Source organism: Xyrauchen texanus, chromosome 40 (assembly GCF_025860055.1).
Source record: "Xyrauchen texanus isolate HMW12.3.18 chromosome 40, RBS_HiC_50CHRs, whole genome shotgun sequence".
NCBI lineage: Eukaryota > Metazoa > Chordata > Actinopteri > Cypriniformes > Catostomidae > Xyrauchen > Xyrauchen texanus.
The window spans coordinates 3,868,238-3,886,830 of record NC_068315.1 but is presented as its reverse complement, the minus strand read 5'-3'; the positions used below and the strand labels follow the sequence as shown (position 1 = coordinate 3,886,830).

At 39.1% G+C, this 18,593-nt stretch overlaps 1 protein-coding gene and 1 long non-coding RNA gene across 21 annotated transcripts in view; one reads left to right on the top strand and one right to left on the bottom strand.

The window, feature by feature from the left end:
* The window catches only part of LOC127633476 (uncharacterized), a 19,537-nt gene extending 14,524 nt beyond the window's left edge, over positions 1-5,013 (bottom strand). Inside the window, exon 1 of the long non-coding RNA XR_007969217.1 lies at positions 4,860-5,013. This is a non-coding gene — a long non-coding RNA (uncharacterized LOC127633476). The remainder of the gene's footprint in view (positions 1-4,859) is intronic.
* A 936-nt stretch (positions 5,014-5,949) lies between these two features.
* LOC127633472 (transcription factor COE3-like) overlaps positions 5,950-18,593 on the top strand; it is a 110,115-nt gene continuing 97,471 nt past the window's right edge. For all 20 annotated transcript variants that reach the window (XM_052112613.1, XM_052112607.1, XM_052112603.1 and 17 more), the window contains exons 1-6: positions 5,950-6,794; positions 7,052-7,208; positions 7,536-7,599; positions 7,910-7,965; positions 10,521-10,594; positions 12,073-12,141. In XM_052112613.1, the coding sequence (XP_051968573.1) occupies positions 6,661-6,794; positions 7,052-7,208; positions 7,536-7,599; positions 7,910-7,965; positions 10,521-10,594; positions 12,073-12,141 (554 nt within the window). In that variant the 5' untranslated portion in view covers positions 5,950-6,660. The remainder of the gene's footprint in view (positions 6,795-7,051; positions 7,209-7,535; positions 7,600-7,909; positions 7,966-10,520; positions 10,595-12,072; positions 12,142-18,593) is intronic.

The following is an 18,593-nucleotide window of genomic DNA, read 5'->3' as shown; positions in this document are numbered from 1 at the left end:
TTTCTAACCCCTCAGGCCTGTAGGTGGGGCACTGGCACCACATAACGGCTCCTTTTCCACGCCAGAAAACTCGGAGATTGTTTCACCACAGGGGCAAAAGTGACTGAGCGCTTATAGGAAAGGCCTGAATAAATAGACCGGTGGCTCTTCCTCTCGGTTACCAGATGTTCAAGCTCATTGCCCTCCCAATGAGTCACTGATTTGTGAAAATAACTGTGCGAAAGTAGGTCAATCACGTCTCATCAAGGACATGCTGCTTGTGACAAACTTATTGCACTGTGAGGGTTTTAATACAGAGAGTGTTTTAAATCATCGCTGTCTGTCCTTCTGCGGTGTGTGTAGGAGGACCGAAACGCAGGTGCAGCTGACGCCCCCGCGCCGTTAATTACTCCCGGTCAACTTTTTAATCACGGGAGTTTACAGGATCTTCTGAAATGAGATGGAGCTGACCCGCACCGTCTCTTTTCAGACCCCATTTCCACTGGATATTTTACATGTTAATTGTGTAGAATGGTTGTCCCGTTCTTTATTCTCTCGCTGTTTCTTTCTATAGGTGTTGCCTGGAGCTGCGCCTCCGGCTCTTTCTCTCGCGCGCTCTCTCTCTCTTCATTTCAGGAGCAGAATGAAAATGCTAATTATTTGGCAACCCAGACCCTGGACATAACCGAGCCCATTTTCACATGTTCTGCTGTTTTCATTTAAAATCTGGAAGTGTGGATCACGATCTTTGTTACCTTGACACACAAAGAACCAGTTTAAATCGAATAATGCCAACATAGCCTACTACTACTATTACTATTACTAATAATAATGCATATTGTAATAATATAATATATATATATATATATATATATATATATATATATATATATATATATATATATATATATATATAGGCTATATATACACAACTTTATTATAAGCCTAATTATAACTCAAGTATTTACCTTGTGCACTAGTGTGCATGTGAGTGTGTATAAATATCAGATGACATGAAATATCAAATCTCAATATATCAAATGATTGTTTATCAAGTATAGCCAAATGTGATCAAATATAGCCTAGGCTATATATTAAATTGAAAATGAAGATAATTAAAATAAACCTATATTTTTCATATAGGCATGAACGATGACCCGTTTAATGTTGTCGGCAGCATTTAAGGTTTGAAATTATTTCCAGAGAATTACAGAGCTGAAGTTTCTAATTGTCACTGGAGTTGTATTGGGACATCTGCTCGACTGTATCAAAGCCGACACGAGAGTCCCAGTGGTTGAGCAAAAATCTGAGTTAATTAGCGCGATACATGTTTAATTAAAGCCAATTACAATATCTAAAATTACCTAATCGAAACCTGTTTTCACAGTGAAGGTGCCCCCAGCACGATCTGTTTCACCGAGAAAAAACACATGCATTTTGCAGCACATGCATTTTGTTTCTGCACACTGATGCCTACTGCTATTGAGATCCCCATACACACATAAATAAAAGCATCAGCAGATATGGGACGGCCTGCGATACACAATACACTTCTATTGAAGTTGTATTTTATTTTAATAGGCTACACTATTTCATAAAAATGCATTAAATATATATACGCGGATCTGTTTAATTTTTCCTTTTTTTTTTTTTTTTTTTTGCATGAAAAAAATAAATAAAATGTCATTAAATGAAAAAACTGAGAAATTAAAAAAATAATTAAAATAAAATGAATGGTAATACAAAATAAATTATTTTTGCAATGCATCTGTACTAACTTTAAATTATGTTATGTGCACCAACATATTCAGTGTAGCTACGATAAATGTAAGGTTATAAATTCTGCCACTCTTTAAAAGAAAATCGGAAACTGATTGGCTCGTGTTTGATCGATATAAGACTATTGATTGGAGTTGCAAATCGTCTGATTGGGTTGCGATGTGAAACGCTATTGCACACATCTATCAAAGGGAGGCGCTCTTTATCAAATTTCTCTTCAAAGATGTCAAGGCAGCTCCACCAAAAAGCCCGTCCAGTTTCCCCCCGGAAAATAAATAAATAAATAAAGAATATTTTTTTTACATTTCATTCATTTAGGCTGATGCTCAGATGCGTCTTTGAGATTTTCATATTGCTTAAAGATAATTAAAAATGAAGGATACTGGTGGTGTATTTTATCTAAGAATTTATTCGCTATTTATTTGGGGAATTTATTTTGAAGTTTAAATTGTAATTATGCCGATACACACACACACACACACACACACACACACACACACACACACACACACACACACACACACATACACATACATATACATATACTATATATATATATATATATATATATATATATATATATACAAAATTTGCCTAATTATGCATTAATGTACTACCATTAAATAGCTGTTTATTCTATGCACTATATAAAATAGCACCAAAATAATAATAAACTGCAACGGAAATTGTGACTTGAGCTTGCAATGCTCGTGAATCATCAAGATTTTATTTGCCCTATTTTTTTCTCCTTTTCTGATCATTAACGGTGTAATTAGTTGTCATGATTAAGGCGAACTGAACATATGCAACAGTTTAAAAATGCAAAGACGAATGATTGATTCACCTTGTTTGTCATGCACTGACGTTTACGCATCTTTGATTTTCTCTCTCTCGCTCTCCATCTTTCTCTCTCACATTCCCCATTAAATAAACTGCAAATTTAAAGTTATTGTCGCGTTTTAGAAAAAGAGAACTTGATATGAAACATAAGTATGATATTGAACGCTTGAAACCAAATGATCCCTCTGTTTTGATGTTCTGAACAGACTGAAGTCCAGACAGATGCTCTTTACTATGGTGCTTGAAAACAGCCCGACCACAGAACAAACTGGATGAAATGGCACGCTTAAGAGGTGGCAGACTCGTTTAAAACCCAGAACCTTGAGCGCTTATGATTGATCTTCCGAAGGCAAATCATCTCTCTGCATGTATTGGTTTGAGAATCTGTTAGATGAGTTATGATGAGCTGGTTAACGCCTTTCAATACATGACGTGCTCTCTGAGTGGTCAGTTGTCCGTTTTTTGCGCACATGATGCAGCTCAGAATCTCACGGCTGGTAATTTAATTTCATGTCTCAATGCCAATATCAGCACAAACGCACATGTCAACGCGTTTCATTGATGGACAGCCAGGTCCATCAACACAACGACTGGGAGTCAGAATGTGACATCTCACCCTCTCCAACCAATTTTAATATGACCACGGCTCTCCATTCACCTTCTCTAGAGTTTTGCGGGTGTCCCCCTCTCCTTCAGACATATACGATTAAAACTGAGCTTTGAATGAGCTGGCCGTGAGCAAAGATGCAAATCCCCGTGTATTTACGCGCTCGTGGTGCGCTGGTATGATGCGCGTGGAGGGGACATCTGGGCACTGGCCATCTGACTGACTTTGCCTTGACATCTGGGAAAGCCACTGGTGTGTGGCACGCGAATCGGTTGATGTCGCTATTTAAATGCAAATTTGTTGGGGATCATTGGAGCCTCACTCCGTAAATTCACACAAAAGGAACACTTCACACACAATAAGGAGGAGGGTCGTTTCTTCGGGAGGTCTTGGCAACGCCGAGCAAATCTTATTCAAACCCACACACACCTTCTGCATGACTAACTTTTCCTTTGTCCCGCGCTCTCTGTTAGTACATCTCCCCAAATAAGATCTAACATGGGCAGACAAAATAGAGCTAAATCCACACCACATGCACGCACAGACAAATGTTAAAGCTCAACGTATTTATTGCATAAATATATCTATCTAAAAAAGCACGTTATAATAATAATAATAATGCATATTATTGTTATTGTTTATTTTATTTATTTTTATGCTATGATTTTCTAAATCTGGCACACATTTTGGCATAACAAAAAAAATCACATCTAAGACACTTTACACACATTTTTGTAACTTGCAATGTGCATATAGCAATTCAATAGCATAATGCATTTTTGTTGTTATAAAACCCAAATTGGGCCCGCACTTTATTTTCAAACGCTACTCGATAAATGTCGAGGAGTGGAAGTGAAAGTTGGTGAATTAAAGAGCGCATTTTGCACGCTTTGGCTTCGGGGTCCAGATGAGCCTCAGAAATGAGCCGAGATTGATTCAGGCGAGCAGCTGATTCTGCCGTCTCCGGCCAGATGGCTTCTGAACACAGATTTGCATTCATTTTCGCCTAATATCTTCCAAAATAGAGAGGCAGCTGCATTTGTTGTCAAATAAGGTTTAAAACTCCTTTTTAGGACGGGATCGTTACCTACGCGATGGGATTGTTGAACTTCCCTAGTCAACAGTATCAGATTTAAAGGGATTTACCCTAAAACCCTAATTTGGTAATCAGATTGGAATCGCTTTGGTGTGTAATCTGTATTAGAGATAGCTACCGTAGATTCGGCATACATTTAGCAAACGTAAAATATTTATTATCGCAAGTTAGATGGATGGAGTATATCTTTAACGTGGTTGAAAAGTAAATAAAATAATAAATAAATAAATAGCACGACAGCCATAAAGCATAATTGATTACACATGCCGTTTTTGACTTAGTACAAAATATCTATCCGAATACTTAAGATGTATTTATTATCATAAACAGAATTATATTAACATTTTCAGATAATAATAATTATAATAACATTTCAGTTAAAACATAAAACAACTGTTTTGTGATTAGAATGAACATTTCATTATGTAATCGCGATTACTTTGCACTACATTAAAGTTCACAGAGGCATTCAGTGTATGGATCAAAGTCACTCCGAATTAAAGAAAGAAAAAAGCATATCAATCTTAAATTGTCGTAAAATATAATTTTATTACTTACGTATTTAATTAGGCGACGATGCAATGTGATGGATTTTGAGTCGAGGCAAGAGCAACAGCTTTGATAATTCACTTATCTTTGGCAATAGTCATTAACCCCCAACACTAGCAGAATAGATTGCTCTGTAAAACACATCTCTCTTCTCCTCTCTCCGTCCATCCATCCCTCCCTCCAGCGCACAGGGTCCCCAGATAACCAACATCGGACTTCCATTTTCACCCATTAATTCAAATATTAACATACATGCACACGCTGGCAAGATCGCAAACCTTTAAAAAATTATGAAAGGGAAAAAAATGACCCTTATTGTACTGATAAATGATTATATTTGTATTACAAAAACATCCTACTTATAGCGCATGCAAGGAATAGGTGGACGCAATGTTTCCCTCGAGTCCTTTCGTAGTTTCAGATATAATTCTGCAATAATTTACTAAATTAGAGCCTTTTACGCACTAGGACGAGGAGTTACATCGCCCGCCTCATCGCTCTGCGCACGCAAACTACTTCAGACTCTATCAGTCAAAGTTCCCATAATGTAAGACAAGCATTACGCCATTATGCAGATGCTTAGTGTGTTTATTATAAAGAACGTCTACTCTTAAAATGCCAGTACATCTTTCTGACTTAAGAGTGAGATGCCTGTAAATTACTGATAAAATAATGAAAACCTGTTATGCATTGGACATTTCCAATTAGGCACACTAGATATTTTGATTGTGACAGAAAAAAGAAAACCGGCTGAAAACCAAACCACAACAATTGCAACTGCCCCTCCTATGGGCCAAGCAGATGGGTGGTCAGCTCTTATTTTTCTTATCTCTTTCTCTTTCCCTCTTTTGCACTCTATAAACTTGCTTCAAGATGAATGTGTCGCTACCGCCCACATGCAGTTGGTGCATTGTCATTATTAGCTAATGCTAAGCATTGCGCATTTTTGTTTTTATTGTCTTTAATATGTGTTACTCTCTGATTACTTGACATGATGTTCAATTGAAGGCACCAAAATCACAGCGAAGCTGCTGGAAATGCAGCAGCTGTGTAGTGACTCTCGTTGTGCTTGTACTCACGGTGCAAGCGTTAAGTCCAGCGACAGGAAGCTTCAATCCTCTCCATATATGGTTAAAGACACGCCCACTTGCGCGTCATCCTCTGACAGCGAGTATCCCGTGGGTCTGGAGTTTTTGGCTCCCGGGAAAGGTTCCAGTCCTGGGGGATAGAGGGTTGAGTTTTGTATGCTTCCATCCATTCTGCAAAGACGCGCTAAAGGCCCCTCATCATCCTCTCCCGTGTCCGGGAACACCTCCACGGTGATCATTTACGCGTTTATTTGTCTTTTGGAGCCAGAAGTGGTGGATTCAGCAGTGTCCCGAAGCCTTTTTTGATGCTGTTGTTATAGGATGACACCAACCTAAGAGCATCATCATCATCAACAACACAAAGTTACAAGAAATGTTTAACTGAATTAAAGAAAGAAAGAGCAACAATATCCCCGATCTTTGAGCGACTTCTTCGCGCGCTTCTTCCACGGGAGTATCGCATCCACCCAAACAGGCTGTTGGAGGGGCTTGAGAATCTTTACGCACTGAATCGTTCATGTGGTGCCAACGCAGGACGGACTGAAGAAGGAATCAGCACTGAGAACTGGATGTTCTTTTCTTCTTCTTCTTCTACTCTTTTCAACAAATCACAAACAAACTCTTCTTGATATCCGAAGGGTCTCTTGGAGGAACGACGCGCCCCTGCTCACAATCTAATTTCATCTCTTTGGCTGGAAGTGGGTTGCACGCGAACTGTTTTAATGTTTGGGATTCAGGAAAATATACCAAGAGGGGGGACCACTATGAAAGAGGAACCGTTGGGCAGTGGCATGAATTCGGTCCGATCGTGGATGCACACGACTGGGGTGGTGGATGCGAACACGGCCGCCCAGAGGTACGTTTGCCAAATCATCCGATTTTTTAATGCATTTCTCAGATCGACCCCTAAATCCCCAATATGCCATGTATCAATTACACTCTCCCCATGCACCTCTTCGCCGCTTTCCCCTGTTCATTACATCATATTACAGTTTAAGTGACAAATCAAGAATTCTCCCATCTCCTGTGTGTTTTCATTCTATCTGCATCTATATCTCAAGTGTACGCTTCTTGTTTTAACCCACACTGGTGTCTTGTTTTCCCTCCCCGCAGTGGTGTTGGTCTGGCACGGGCGCATTATGAGAAACAACCGCCATCCAACCTCAGAAAATCAAATTTTTTCCACTTCGTCCTGGCGCTTTATGACAGACAGGGACAGCCAGTGGAGATCGAAAGGACAACTTATATGGACTTTGTGGAAAAGGAGAAAGTAAGCGCGCCACTCCGGAATACTGCTTTGAATTGTCACGCTAAAACTTCAGCATCTAGATCTTTGGAAACACGTGCGCCCTAAGAGAGTTTTCATGAAAATCGAGGATATCACAGAAAAAAAAAATCGTATTAATCTTCTAAATATAAACTTGTCAATGTTTCTTTTAATATAGGAGAGTTATTGTCTAAAAAACACAGCATATATGTTCGTATTTCTACTTAAGAACATGCATATACAAACAAAAACGCATGCGTTTCCAAATATACAAAAACAGACAAAAATAAAAGAATGCCAATCTGACCCCAAACAAATGCTTATTTACAGGAACCTAACAGTGAAAAAACTAACAATGGGATACATTACAAACTACAACTATTGTACAGCAACGGTAAGTGTAATTTCTCCATACAGCTGAGATACATTTACAAGTGTTTTATTCAACGACAAATTAAATGGAGCCGTATTAATTTACATTTACTGACTAGTTTTCTTAAAATATTTGTTCAGTTCATTTAACAACTGTAATTCTAGTAGATTGCAAATCATGTGAACCTTTTATTATTATTATTATTTTTGTTATTTAATTATTGATTTTAAAGAGAAGCTATCCCCCATATTAAAGCAGCGCAATTGTTTCAGCAATGAGCAATTTTATTTCACCAGTGTTCACATTGAAAAACAAAACTAATTTCCCACAGGCGTCAGAACAGAACAGGATCTATATGTTCGGTTAATCGATTCCATGACAAAACAGGTAAGAACTTGATTTATTTTCTCTTATGTGGTATTGTATATTTGTATTTATAATCTGTGTGTCACTGTGTGTACTTTTCTGTTGCACGTGGCTTTGGTCGCACTTTACATTACATTGTTTCCATAAGTAAATACAGAGTAATACAAATGAAATGCACGTGTGGTTAAGCTAAACATTTTTATTAGTAGTCTACATTGCTTCTGTTATTAATTATATTTACATCTAAAATGGATAGTATGGGCACTCTGATGTAAAGCGTTACCGTGGCTGCACTGATTAATGGGAGGAGGTTATTCAGTAGATTTAATTTAATGTGAATCACATTACCACGTTTTTCTCTAATAATACACAGGCATGTAGTTGATTGATAATTCATTGCGTATTAATGCAATAGACAAAAAAATATGACATATAGGCCTATACATACAGCACGCATTTTTGGACAAATTACGCGTATTATAACGAGGTTTTTCTGGGGATATGGGTAAAAGAGCCTCTAGTGTTAATTATTCGGGTCGTGGGCTTCAGGGTATTTCAAGACCGCACATTTGACTAGCCTATCATTTACTATCTTTTTTTCTTCATGTGAGCCATACTATAATAGTCTCAACGCTCAAACTCTATATTTCTGTATTGCGCTTTTAAATAAAATTGACTACATTTTTTACTTAATCCCTTATTTATGAATATATTCTGGGGCAATATACAGCTCATAAACGTGTACCCAGTTTTGATGCACAAAAAAGTGATTTATTTGAATTGCATGGAATTATTTAACAAAATAACAATACATTTAAATAATAGGTTATGTCATGTAAAAAGTAGGATTTTTATTTTAGCTTTCTATTTTCATTGGCAAAATATTTTTTTAATGAATTGGCATTCAGTTAATATATTTCATTTTGTCATATGATTCGCCCTTTCGCACTTGAACGCTGTCACTTTTTTGTTGTGCTGTAATCAGATCTGGTTAAATGCATAACAAAAATGCAGCTTCAGGCGCGAGACAGACATTTGAGTTCATATTGTACTCTGATGTTCTGTGAAATCACTCTCAGCTCATTTCCATTGTCGATTTAACCCTCTCACAGTAAAGAACAAGGCGGTTCTCTAGCTTGATTCTGAGGCTCTTGTTAGCTGGAGTTTATCCATCCTTTGGCATCACAAGATAGAAAATATGAAGGTTTTATCTAAGCCGAGAGTCAATGGCGCTGAACAGCCACTTTATGGTTTTCCGTATATTTTCAGTAGCGAGAGGCATGGAAATAAATCAAAGCAATATAGATAGCAAAGTCACATAAAACTAATAAACAAACAAACAAATAAATAAATACATAAGACAGACCCAGGGCGGTTTGATCAATTTATATATAGCAATATAGAAAATGTCTAAGGCTTTTTTAATTGTATTTATGTTTCATATGCATGCATGAATATTTTTCACAAATTATGGAATTAAAATGAAATGCTTAATTCAGCATGCTCACGGCCAATTAAAAATCAAAAGTGACTTAATTGTCATTATTCTTTATTATAAGGGATTATGTATTGTGGATATTTTTAAATGTTTATTTACACACATTTACGCATATATTTCTGTATTTTACTCTGTTGTGCGTGGGAAGTCAGATATAAATGTATATATATAATTAACACAATAAAAGGATTTACTTTTGTCATGATGTACTGTGCTCACTACAACGCTTCTTTCCGTGGGGTGCGTTGGAGTGCGCTCTTGCACAATACATCATACCGGGAGAAGGGGAAACAGGGAGGAGGGATTGAGAGACAGAGAGAGAGAGAGAGAGAGAGAGAGAGAGAGAGAGACAGAGCAAAAAGCACTGAGGCCCGTGTGCACCTACAGCTCCAAACGCCATCTGTTAAAGCCAGTGCTCAAAAATTACTCAAGCGTACCCCCCGACACCGCTTTTTATCTAAAGAAAAATCATTGTTAGCGGCTCAAAATAAACAACAGATTGCCCATTAGCACTTTACCCCTAAATATCTGCAGATTATAACCGCGTTGATGTGTACGGTTATGGGTATTATTTACCGCGGCCATCTGCGTCGGAAAAGCAAGATCTATGTGATTTCTATTATCATCCCCCCAAATAAATAGCGCAAAGATCTAAACAGAAGCATATGCGACTCTTCATTTCTAAAGTGATATGCATGTGGCATCATTTGTCATCCCAATGACCGGCAAAGTGTTGATATCCGTTTCAAGCATCATATTTATTTATGCAAATTAATAATACCACAAAGGTTATCTCTATGTAGAATGTGAACATGTGTGTTGGTTTACTGATAAAACATTTAGTTTTGTAATGCATGTGGGTTAAATTGATTGTATTTACGCACCTTCTCTTGTCTATGTTTAATTGATCGTTCTGAACTGTGTACCATAAAATCATATTTTCTTAATTTAGGTACAATTATTTGCTAAACTTGCAAAATAATTACAGTTTGGTATTTTGATAATAAAATGTTATCTTTTAAATGTAACTAACTGTTTAAAAAAAAAAAAAAAAAATCACTTTTACTTCAATTTCAAGGCTATTATTTATGAAGGGCAGGACAAAAACCCAGAAATGTGCCGAGTTCTCCTCACACACGAAATCATGTGCAGGTAAGATTTTTTATAATGTTTTCATATTATTACAGTTATTACATTTGTCTTTGTTTCTTTTATTTTATGATCTAGAATGTCTACCTTCATTATTGCAATATGCGCATGACTCATCCAGGGCCTCAGAGCAGCAACCTTACAGAAAATGAATGCAGCCATGAATAGAGCTGCCTGAAATCAATCCAAATATTCGGAATTGTCGGACGGTTTGTGCGTAATGATTTACAGTGCGCTTTACGCACTGTCCTGCGAGCAGAAGTTCTACTTCAAAGGCGCAAATGTAACATCGGACTTGCAGAGTGAATGATATCACTGAACTTTGCACACTAATTGGAATGCACACAGACCACAGCGCCCGGCGCAAAGGAGACGCACTCTCACTTTTCCTTTTGGAAAAGCGGATGATCATCCTCAGCAATTTAGCCGCGCGCCACCTTTTTAAATGGTTTTGCTGTGGTTATTTTAAAGTCAACATTTACAATAAATTAAATAACAACACTAATAAGAACCCGAAACTCTAGGAAGCGAGCAATCCATTTTCCACCAATGAAAATAATCAGCAACATGCGCAAAGGTCACGCCACTCTCACCACATCATTCACCATTAATAACAACAGAGCTCCAAGATCAAGGTTCAAACTCAACGCTTCAAACTTTAGGAAGTTTATGGGGCATCATTTAACGATAAATCGAGTTATCGAATCACACACTCTGTTGCTTGTGTCAAAACCACACAGATGCGTTTCTGAGTCACAAGTATAGATATCCACAGACATACCTTAATCACTCTAACTGTCAGCTCTAAGGAGCTTTACGTGCTTTCCATACCATATCGTTTTAATTTAGCTCACTTAAACATGTAACCATTATACAAGTGGGCTTCTTTAAATTCAAGAGGCATTCATTTTTTTTTTCTAGCTCTGTAGTTTCAACATTAATTAAATTAAACAAGCCTTAATAGAAGCATCTTCAGGGCCTCAAAATGGAGGCACTGGCACATTTTAGGAGACTGATGGAGGCTTTTTGAGCTGGTAATTAATAAGTGCCCCACAGAAATCCTGGTTGAAGGTGGCATCTTGCATCCTCTCCAGACACAACAGCTTGACAATTAGAGGTAAACAAAAGCTGGGGCTGAGAGAGAGAGCTTTCCCCCTCCCAGCCTCCTGGCACCCCCTCTCCTCCTCTCAGCACTGAGACAAACACCAAAAAACATGCTGTTTTCCCTCCTTCAGCCACCACACCGGTCTCTGTGTTTACCCGCCGCCCGCATCTGTGAAAACCGCAGCCACCAACACCGTCAAGCTCAGCCAGAAACTGCACCAAACACCTTGGTGGTTAGCTAGAAAAGAGGACGAGAGCGTGTCAGATGAATAAATCTGAACACATGGTGCTAGTAAGACGAAAGACACCCGCAAGCTGCTTGCTGATTCTCTCATATCTTTTTTCTCCCTTCTGTTTTCCTCTCCTACACTTCACAGTCGGTGTTGTGACAAAAAAAGCTGTGGCAACAGAAACGAAACGCCCTCAGACCCCGTGATCATCGACAGGTAAGGATCTATCTACTTCCTGCTTTTGGTCTGTGTGTTTGTGGGGCGCTATGCCCAGCATTTGCTCCGTTGTGCATTGTGCCGCACAGGTGGGTTGACATGGAAACCCGGAGGTGTCTTTAGAGACTTTGTAATTGCTGGTGAGCTGTCAGGGAAGTGCTTTCCTCGAGACTTCCCCTCTTAGAGACGAGTTGGCCACATCTAGAGAGCGTTTGGCTTTAAATTCATCTTTGGTCCTAATTTGTTAGCAAAAGCTCTTCTCACTGGTGTCTCCCTGTTATCTTCTCTGTAAACAGTGCATTGCCTCTCACTGGCTTTGTTGCACGGTTGCGTGTTGTAATGTTTTGTTTGCGAGCATACATGTTGGAGGCAAAAAGACGTCTTTACACTCTGCTCTATAGTGCTTCTGGTGGAAAATGAGTAATGTTTCTGGGCTAGCTGTTGGCGGTTGCATGTTGATCACATTAGGGAAAGCATGTTCAAACACACCAACTCCCGCCGAGTGAATTGACGTTCTCTTCTTTTTTTTCTTCTCTTCTACTGCTTATGTTTCCCTTTTGTGAGTTTGGCTCATGGTTACACTTACTCTGCAAAACTTACACCTTTTCATTTTTGTCCAATTATCCCTGTGGTGGCTGCACGTATGTGGATTACACAAGGGCAGGTCTCGGGCTCGTGGCTGAAACGGTAAATGTGACAAAGTGGGCTAGCTGCTTGAGTCCGGGCCTCTTGGAGATTAGTGAGCTAGAACAAGCCTACCTTGCTCCATAAAGCCAGGAGTCGCCTTGTTTCCATCTGCTATAAAGAACCGTGAATAACCAGCATGCAGGGCCAAGAGCGAGTTGAGTCTCTCTCTCTCTTTCTCTCTCTCTCTCTCTCTCTCTCTTTATCTCTTCCCCCTCTTGTTTTCTCACTATAGCTGTTGCAAAGTTATCTCGCGATCGTGAACTTGCCTGTCCACAGAGTAGGAAATAAGATTGCAGGGTGAGATGATGGGTAAAGCTGGGAACGAAATATGTGCCAGTGGTGAATAGCTATGCTAATGTTTGACTTGCTGAAATAGCTGTTTGCTTTGTGAAGAATGTTTGGTATCTGACAGTGGGAACATCTCTCGGTGCACGTGTGCATGTGTGTGAAGTGACGGGAAAAAGGACTCACGCCCTGTTGAAATTATGGCCATGCTTGCGTGTTTTGAGTTCTGTGCATGTCCAGTGGTCACGTCATGTGGTTGTAACATGGATACACTGTTGTATTGCTCACAAATGTGATCAGTTTATGTCAGAAGAGCACTTTCAATTCATTTTGATTCTCTTTTGCAGCAAGCATTATTTTATTAATTGATTTTTCATTTAGCCTATTCATAATCTATAATTCATTTAATAGTCTATGGTTCTCTCCCAGAATCTAGTAAACTGCCTTTCTGTCTACTGCCTTGGCAGCATCATAACTGAAATGGAACCTCTTAAGTGACAGATGTTGAATGATCAACATAGGTAACAACTCCTTATGTCATACAAATAATGCTCAGTATGCAAAACACAGGAGTCTCGACTCACAATTGACCGCAATAGAATTTGGAGTTATCATATTGCTAGTGATGTGATACTCAAATAAGCATAAAATAGATAGCACACTTACATACTGTATTTGGTAAAACAGTCAATTTTATTATGTTTTTCCATCTTTTTAATTCATACCTTTTGGATTTGGTCTAGGTATCTTACCATTTGCGTTGGTAGCACACTAATGATACCTTTAAATGCTGCCTAGCTACATAGGCTGCGCACTTGGTTGTGGAACTAAGCCTATGTTTAACCTTTTTGAGGAGCAATATGAATTTCTTACATCTTCTTATGTAAACACTCTGAGAGTGTGAATCAATCCTGGTAACCTTGGTTATCTTTGCATTAAACGATTAGCTTGTTTAAACAGACGTGCTGAAGAGCTCTGACAGTGTGCGAACAGTAATTAGTTACAGGACCGACATTCACGCACTTACTGTAACTCAACCACGAGAAAGAAAAGTGAGTAAGGGAAAGAAGAAAAGTGGAGGCCTTCGAGGTGCTGGAGAAGGAGGAGGCGGATTTGTTTTGGTTTCCTGAACAGAAGATAACCACATATCACTTCCTCTTTGCAGATCCTGAAAAGGGTATCATGCCATCAGAGTCAATTCTCTACTCCTGCAGTGGCTTCTAGAATGTAGTTACCTTTAAAAACACACACACACACACACACAAACACACAAACACTTTGCAACAGGGGTTTGATGATATTTACCACACTGACTTGTCCCATAAATTGCTCGGCTTTGTATTGTGGCTTAATAGAGGTGGATGGATCAGATGTCTTGGTGCTTTGTGCTTCAATCTGGTGAACAATATGTGTAACACTAGTAAAAGAGGAAAAGAAGGGTTGAAACGGTGGATAGAAAAGCTCACATTTTGATTGTGAGGCATCTCAAAGACTTGAGAGGATCGTTTTCATAGTGGGGCGAACCGTTCTGTCGGATCACAAAAGCAGATGTGCTTCATTAGCCGACTGCATTGTCTGCATATCACAACTGTGAACAGATGATTTTATCCGCCGCTCGGAGAACAAAGCGGTCAAGAGAGCTCGGAACGCACTGAAACACGAACCTCAAATGACTGGAGTGTTCATGCAGGTGGGGCGTATGATATAGAGCTAATTTGTAATCACAAAACCAATCTTGTGGGGTAATATCTTGTTAGGTTCGCAGCATTTTTTTTCTTATTCTCTGAGGAAAAAAGTGGAACATTGTAGGACACAATGGATATTATGGACCGCTAAGATGAGCGTTAGAAACTATTATTTCTTTTAATGGGACAGTTCGCCCCAAACAAGTCAAAATTCAATCGTTATTTACATGTTTTTGTGCAAAACCTGAAATACTTTCTGGAGATGTTTGGCTGACGATAAGGGACTAAGAAAAAAGAGCAGCATTAAACATTCTTCAAATTTCTAATCCATTAAAAAAATAGATACGATGACATCATTTTCATTTTTGGGTGAACCTTTTAAGTAAACCATCTGAAAACAAGGGGTTTTTCACAGGAAAATACAAACTGAATAGAGGGATTGTGTGAGCTTACAAGAAAAGGTTGATTAAATTACAATCAAAACATTTAACTAAGTTGGAGTGGGGGATGTGGGGTCAGAGAGCGAAAGAGAGATAGAGAGAGAGTCTGTTCTGCTAGAGAGGACTATGGCGATCAGAAGATCTGCTGATCCATTATCAATAACGTTTTCAGCCACATTTTCCCAGATGGCACATGGGGCAGGCATACTGCTCGTTGGCACGGATTTGGACAATAACTGGCACCCACTCGCTTCTGGCATTTTCAATGGAGTTTAGGAGACTTATCATTCCAAATGTGTCCTATTTTCCTGTAGTCAAGCCAGACATCTGTTTATACTATTTCTCTTGGACTTTGGTGCAGCTTTAGTTCCTTCGCAAGGGAGACCAAAAAAAAAAAAAACACGAGAAAAAGTTGGTTGTATTTCACAGCTGTTACAAAAATTTCAACCTCAGTGGATCTTTAAATATTTCACAACCCAAACTCCTACATTGCCATAGATTATTCATTGGTATTTTGAAAGATGGGTTGATTCTTAGAGCTGAGGAGTTCTGTGTCCATAACCCAAACTCTCATAGCTGATGTCTTGAGCACTTATGTCAAGAGTGGGCCGTTGGGCTGAGAACTAATAATACCTCTCTGACTAAGGGTTTTCCTAGCTAACCGATCTCCTTTTCACTTCCTGTCACAAAGGTCAAGGCGGGATCACCTCTGACAGGACCCCCCTCCCATGCTGAATAATTCATGAGATTGACTTTTTTTGTCTGTAAACTCAGTTGTGAGGCTGGACGGTTTATGTAGCTCATTTCGCCAAGTATTCTGCACCTGTTCTCGCATGCCGATTTAGCTAAACATTCATTAATTTTTCCGTATGAAAGGACCTTTCCAAAAGGGATTATGCTTGATTATTAGTTCGGTCTTCTTGGAGCCATATGCTGGGCAAATTTGTGTCTGGACACCGCCTGTTGCATTTTTTTTAATCTCTCAAAACAAACACTGATCGTTTCGATGTTTTTTGGCCTTTTGTTTGTATCTTCTCCGACCAGGCTACTTAAAAAGATCTCCTCCCTCTCATACACACACAGACTCTCTCTCTATGTGCTGAGCAAATGCCAGCATTTAGAAGGTCAGAGCTTTTGTTGGAAAAGCGCTATGTAAATTAGCAGCAGCAAAAGGGACATTAAACAAAATTCAATTCATTGTCTCCCTTAATGTCATTTACATTTTTGGCTCGGGCCCGTCCTGTCGAGGAGAATTTTGGAGATGATTTTAATTACATATCAGCACTGGAACAGAGAGGGCTGTCTGAAGCGAGACACATTTGGATCACCTGTAAAGAGAGGTTTATTTACCAGTGCACTTGAATGGCAGGTTTTCACAGCCGCATGCGCGTCGTAATTAAGCCCGAGTTCAGTGTTAATTTCTCGGCCTGTCTTTTTCCTCCATAATAAGGCCTGTTTCACACATATCACATCAGCGGCAGAAATGTATGCGACAATATTAAGCAGTTACAGCATTCACACTGTAGCGCAGCTTCAGATTACAAGTTTTGCAATAATTCTCAATGGCCCATTCCCAATACCATTTCATAATTTATTGTCATTAATAAAGGAAATACTTAGTGTGGAAACCCATCACTTATACTTTCTGCATTCAGCCACAGCTCCGTTAGTTTCAGTTCTGTTGATATTTTGCTCGTGCACTGCAGAGGCTGGATGTGTGAAACAGACCCAAGACAGCGGTACAGAAAAGAACGCTTGAACTGTTGCTTTTGCCTCCAGCCATGAGAGTAATATTTTTATTTATTTATATCGTACCTTGTGCAGGTGACATTCAATGTACTGTGTGTGTGCATGAAAGTTTAATTGGAAACGTCCTTGTATCTACAGTAGATGCACAGTCTTGGTGGTGCAATGGAAGATGTGTAGGTACGTACAGTATATCTATGTACACACACATATGAGAAAGAGCAGAGCTCCATTAGACCTGATTAATGAGGTTGCAGACAGCAGATATATCTCTGGGCAGGTAACAGCCACGCCGCTGCAAGTACACAGGTGTGCAGCGCAACTCCTTATTTCTGAGACAGTCAGCAAACCCTCTGTTAGCATGAGAGAAAGACACATAAAATAATTAAATTAAAAGCTATTTTTCATTCATCAAGCAAGTCCACTTCGTGCAGTAGAGACCAAAATGAAAACGGAGAGTTGAACTGGACTACTTAAAGAAATTTGCCCGAAACGGTGTTCATGCAGCCACTTTGGACTATTCTGTTATACTGAGAGGCTGGGAGCGTTTGCAAGTGTATTTTTGTTTTGGTGTAGAATATGTAGTAGTGTGTGAATTGGTTTTCTGTCCAACTCTTTCTTGTCTTCCATTGTTCTTCAAACAGGTAGCCCCACGCCAATGGTGTTGGTGGAGTCAGTATTGTTATGCAATGCTAGTAGCGCATACATTACCCACCTCTGCTTTAACTATGTGCTATATTGTGTACTTCGTCTGGTAGATGAACAATTTGAGTATTCCATGCTTAATCCAGATTGCATTAACAAATTCATGAATAAAGAAGCTGAGGGTTTCGTAAAAATTCAAAAGACAAAAAGGCAAGTGTTTTGTAGTATGCAAATGATTTATCATTAGCATACTTAAGGCACTCCGGCTTGTTTGAAATCGAGACCAAAAATCTTTTGTAATTATTTGTTAATTGCTCTTTTGTCTCCTAAACATAATGATATACAAAAAGGCCTTTGCGTGCAGCGTAGATGACACTGTCACCTTGAAACTCCTCAGAACAGACAACCCTTCTAAACTCCACCGTTATGAACTGGTGACTTTAATCTCACTAGAGGGATCAAGAGAGAGACTGAGCGAGTGAGAACAGCTGGCTCTTTCTAACTGTGAATAACTGACAGTTGTCTGTAAGAGGTTTTAATGAAGATTGCCACCTTTTATACGAGGAGCTGAAGGGATGCCAGATCCACAGGAGGGGAGAGGCAGAGAGCTTAACCTGCCCTTGGCAGCTAGCGCTCAGCTCGCAACTCACACAGAAAATGAGGAACAGCCTCTGCAGTCAAAAAGCCAAATCTTACCGCTACCACACATTGCTCACATGTAGAATTGGGTCAAGGCTTAGCAGATGTCTGACACACAACTCAGAAAGTGGAGTTTTCTCAACAATGTCCTTTACAGACATTGGTAAACACAGAAAAAGTATCTGCAAAAATAAGCTCCCTTGATGCCTGAACTTATGTAATGATGGCATAGTTACTTGTAAACCTTTACGTTATTTGGTTCTTTAGAAAACCAACAATGTACTGATGTTTTGAAGACCCCATAATAAAACATCAAGCGTCTCCA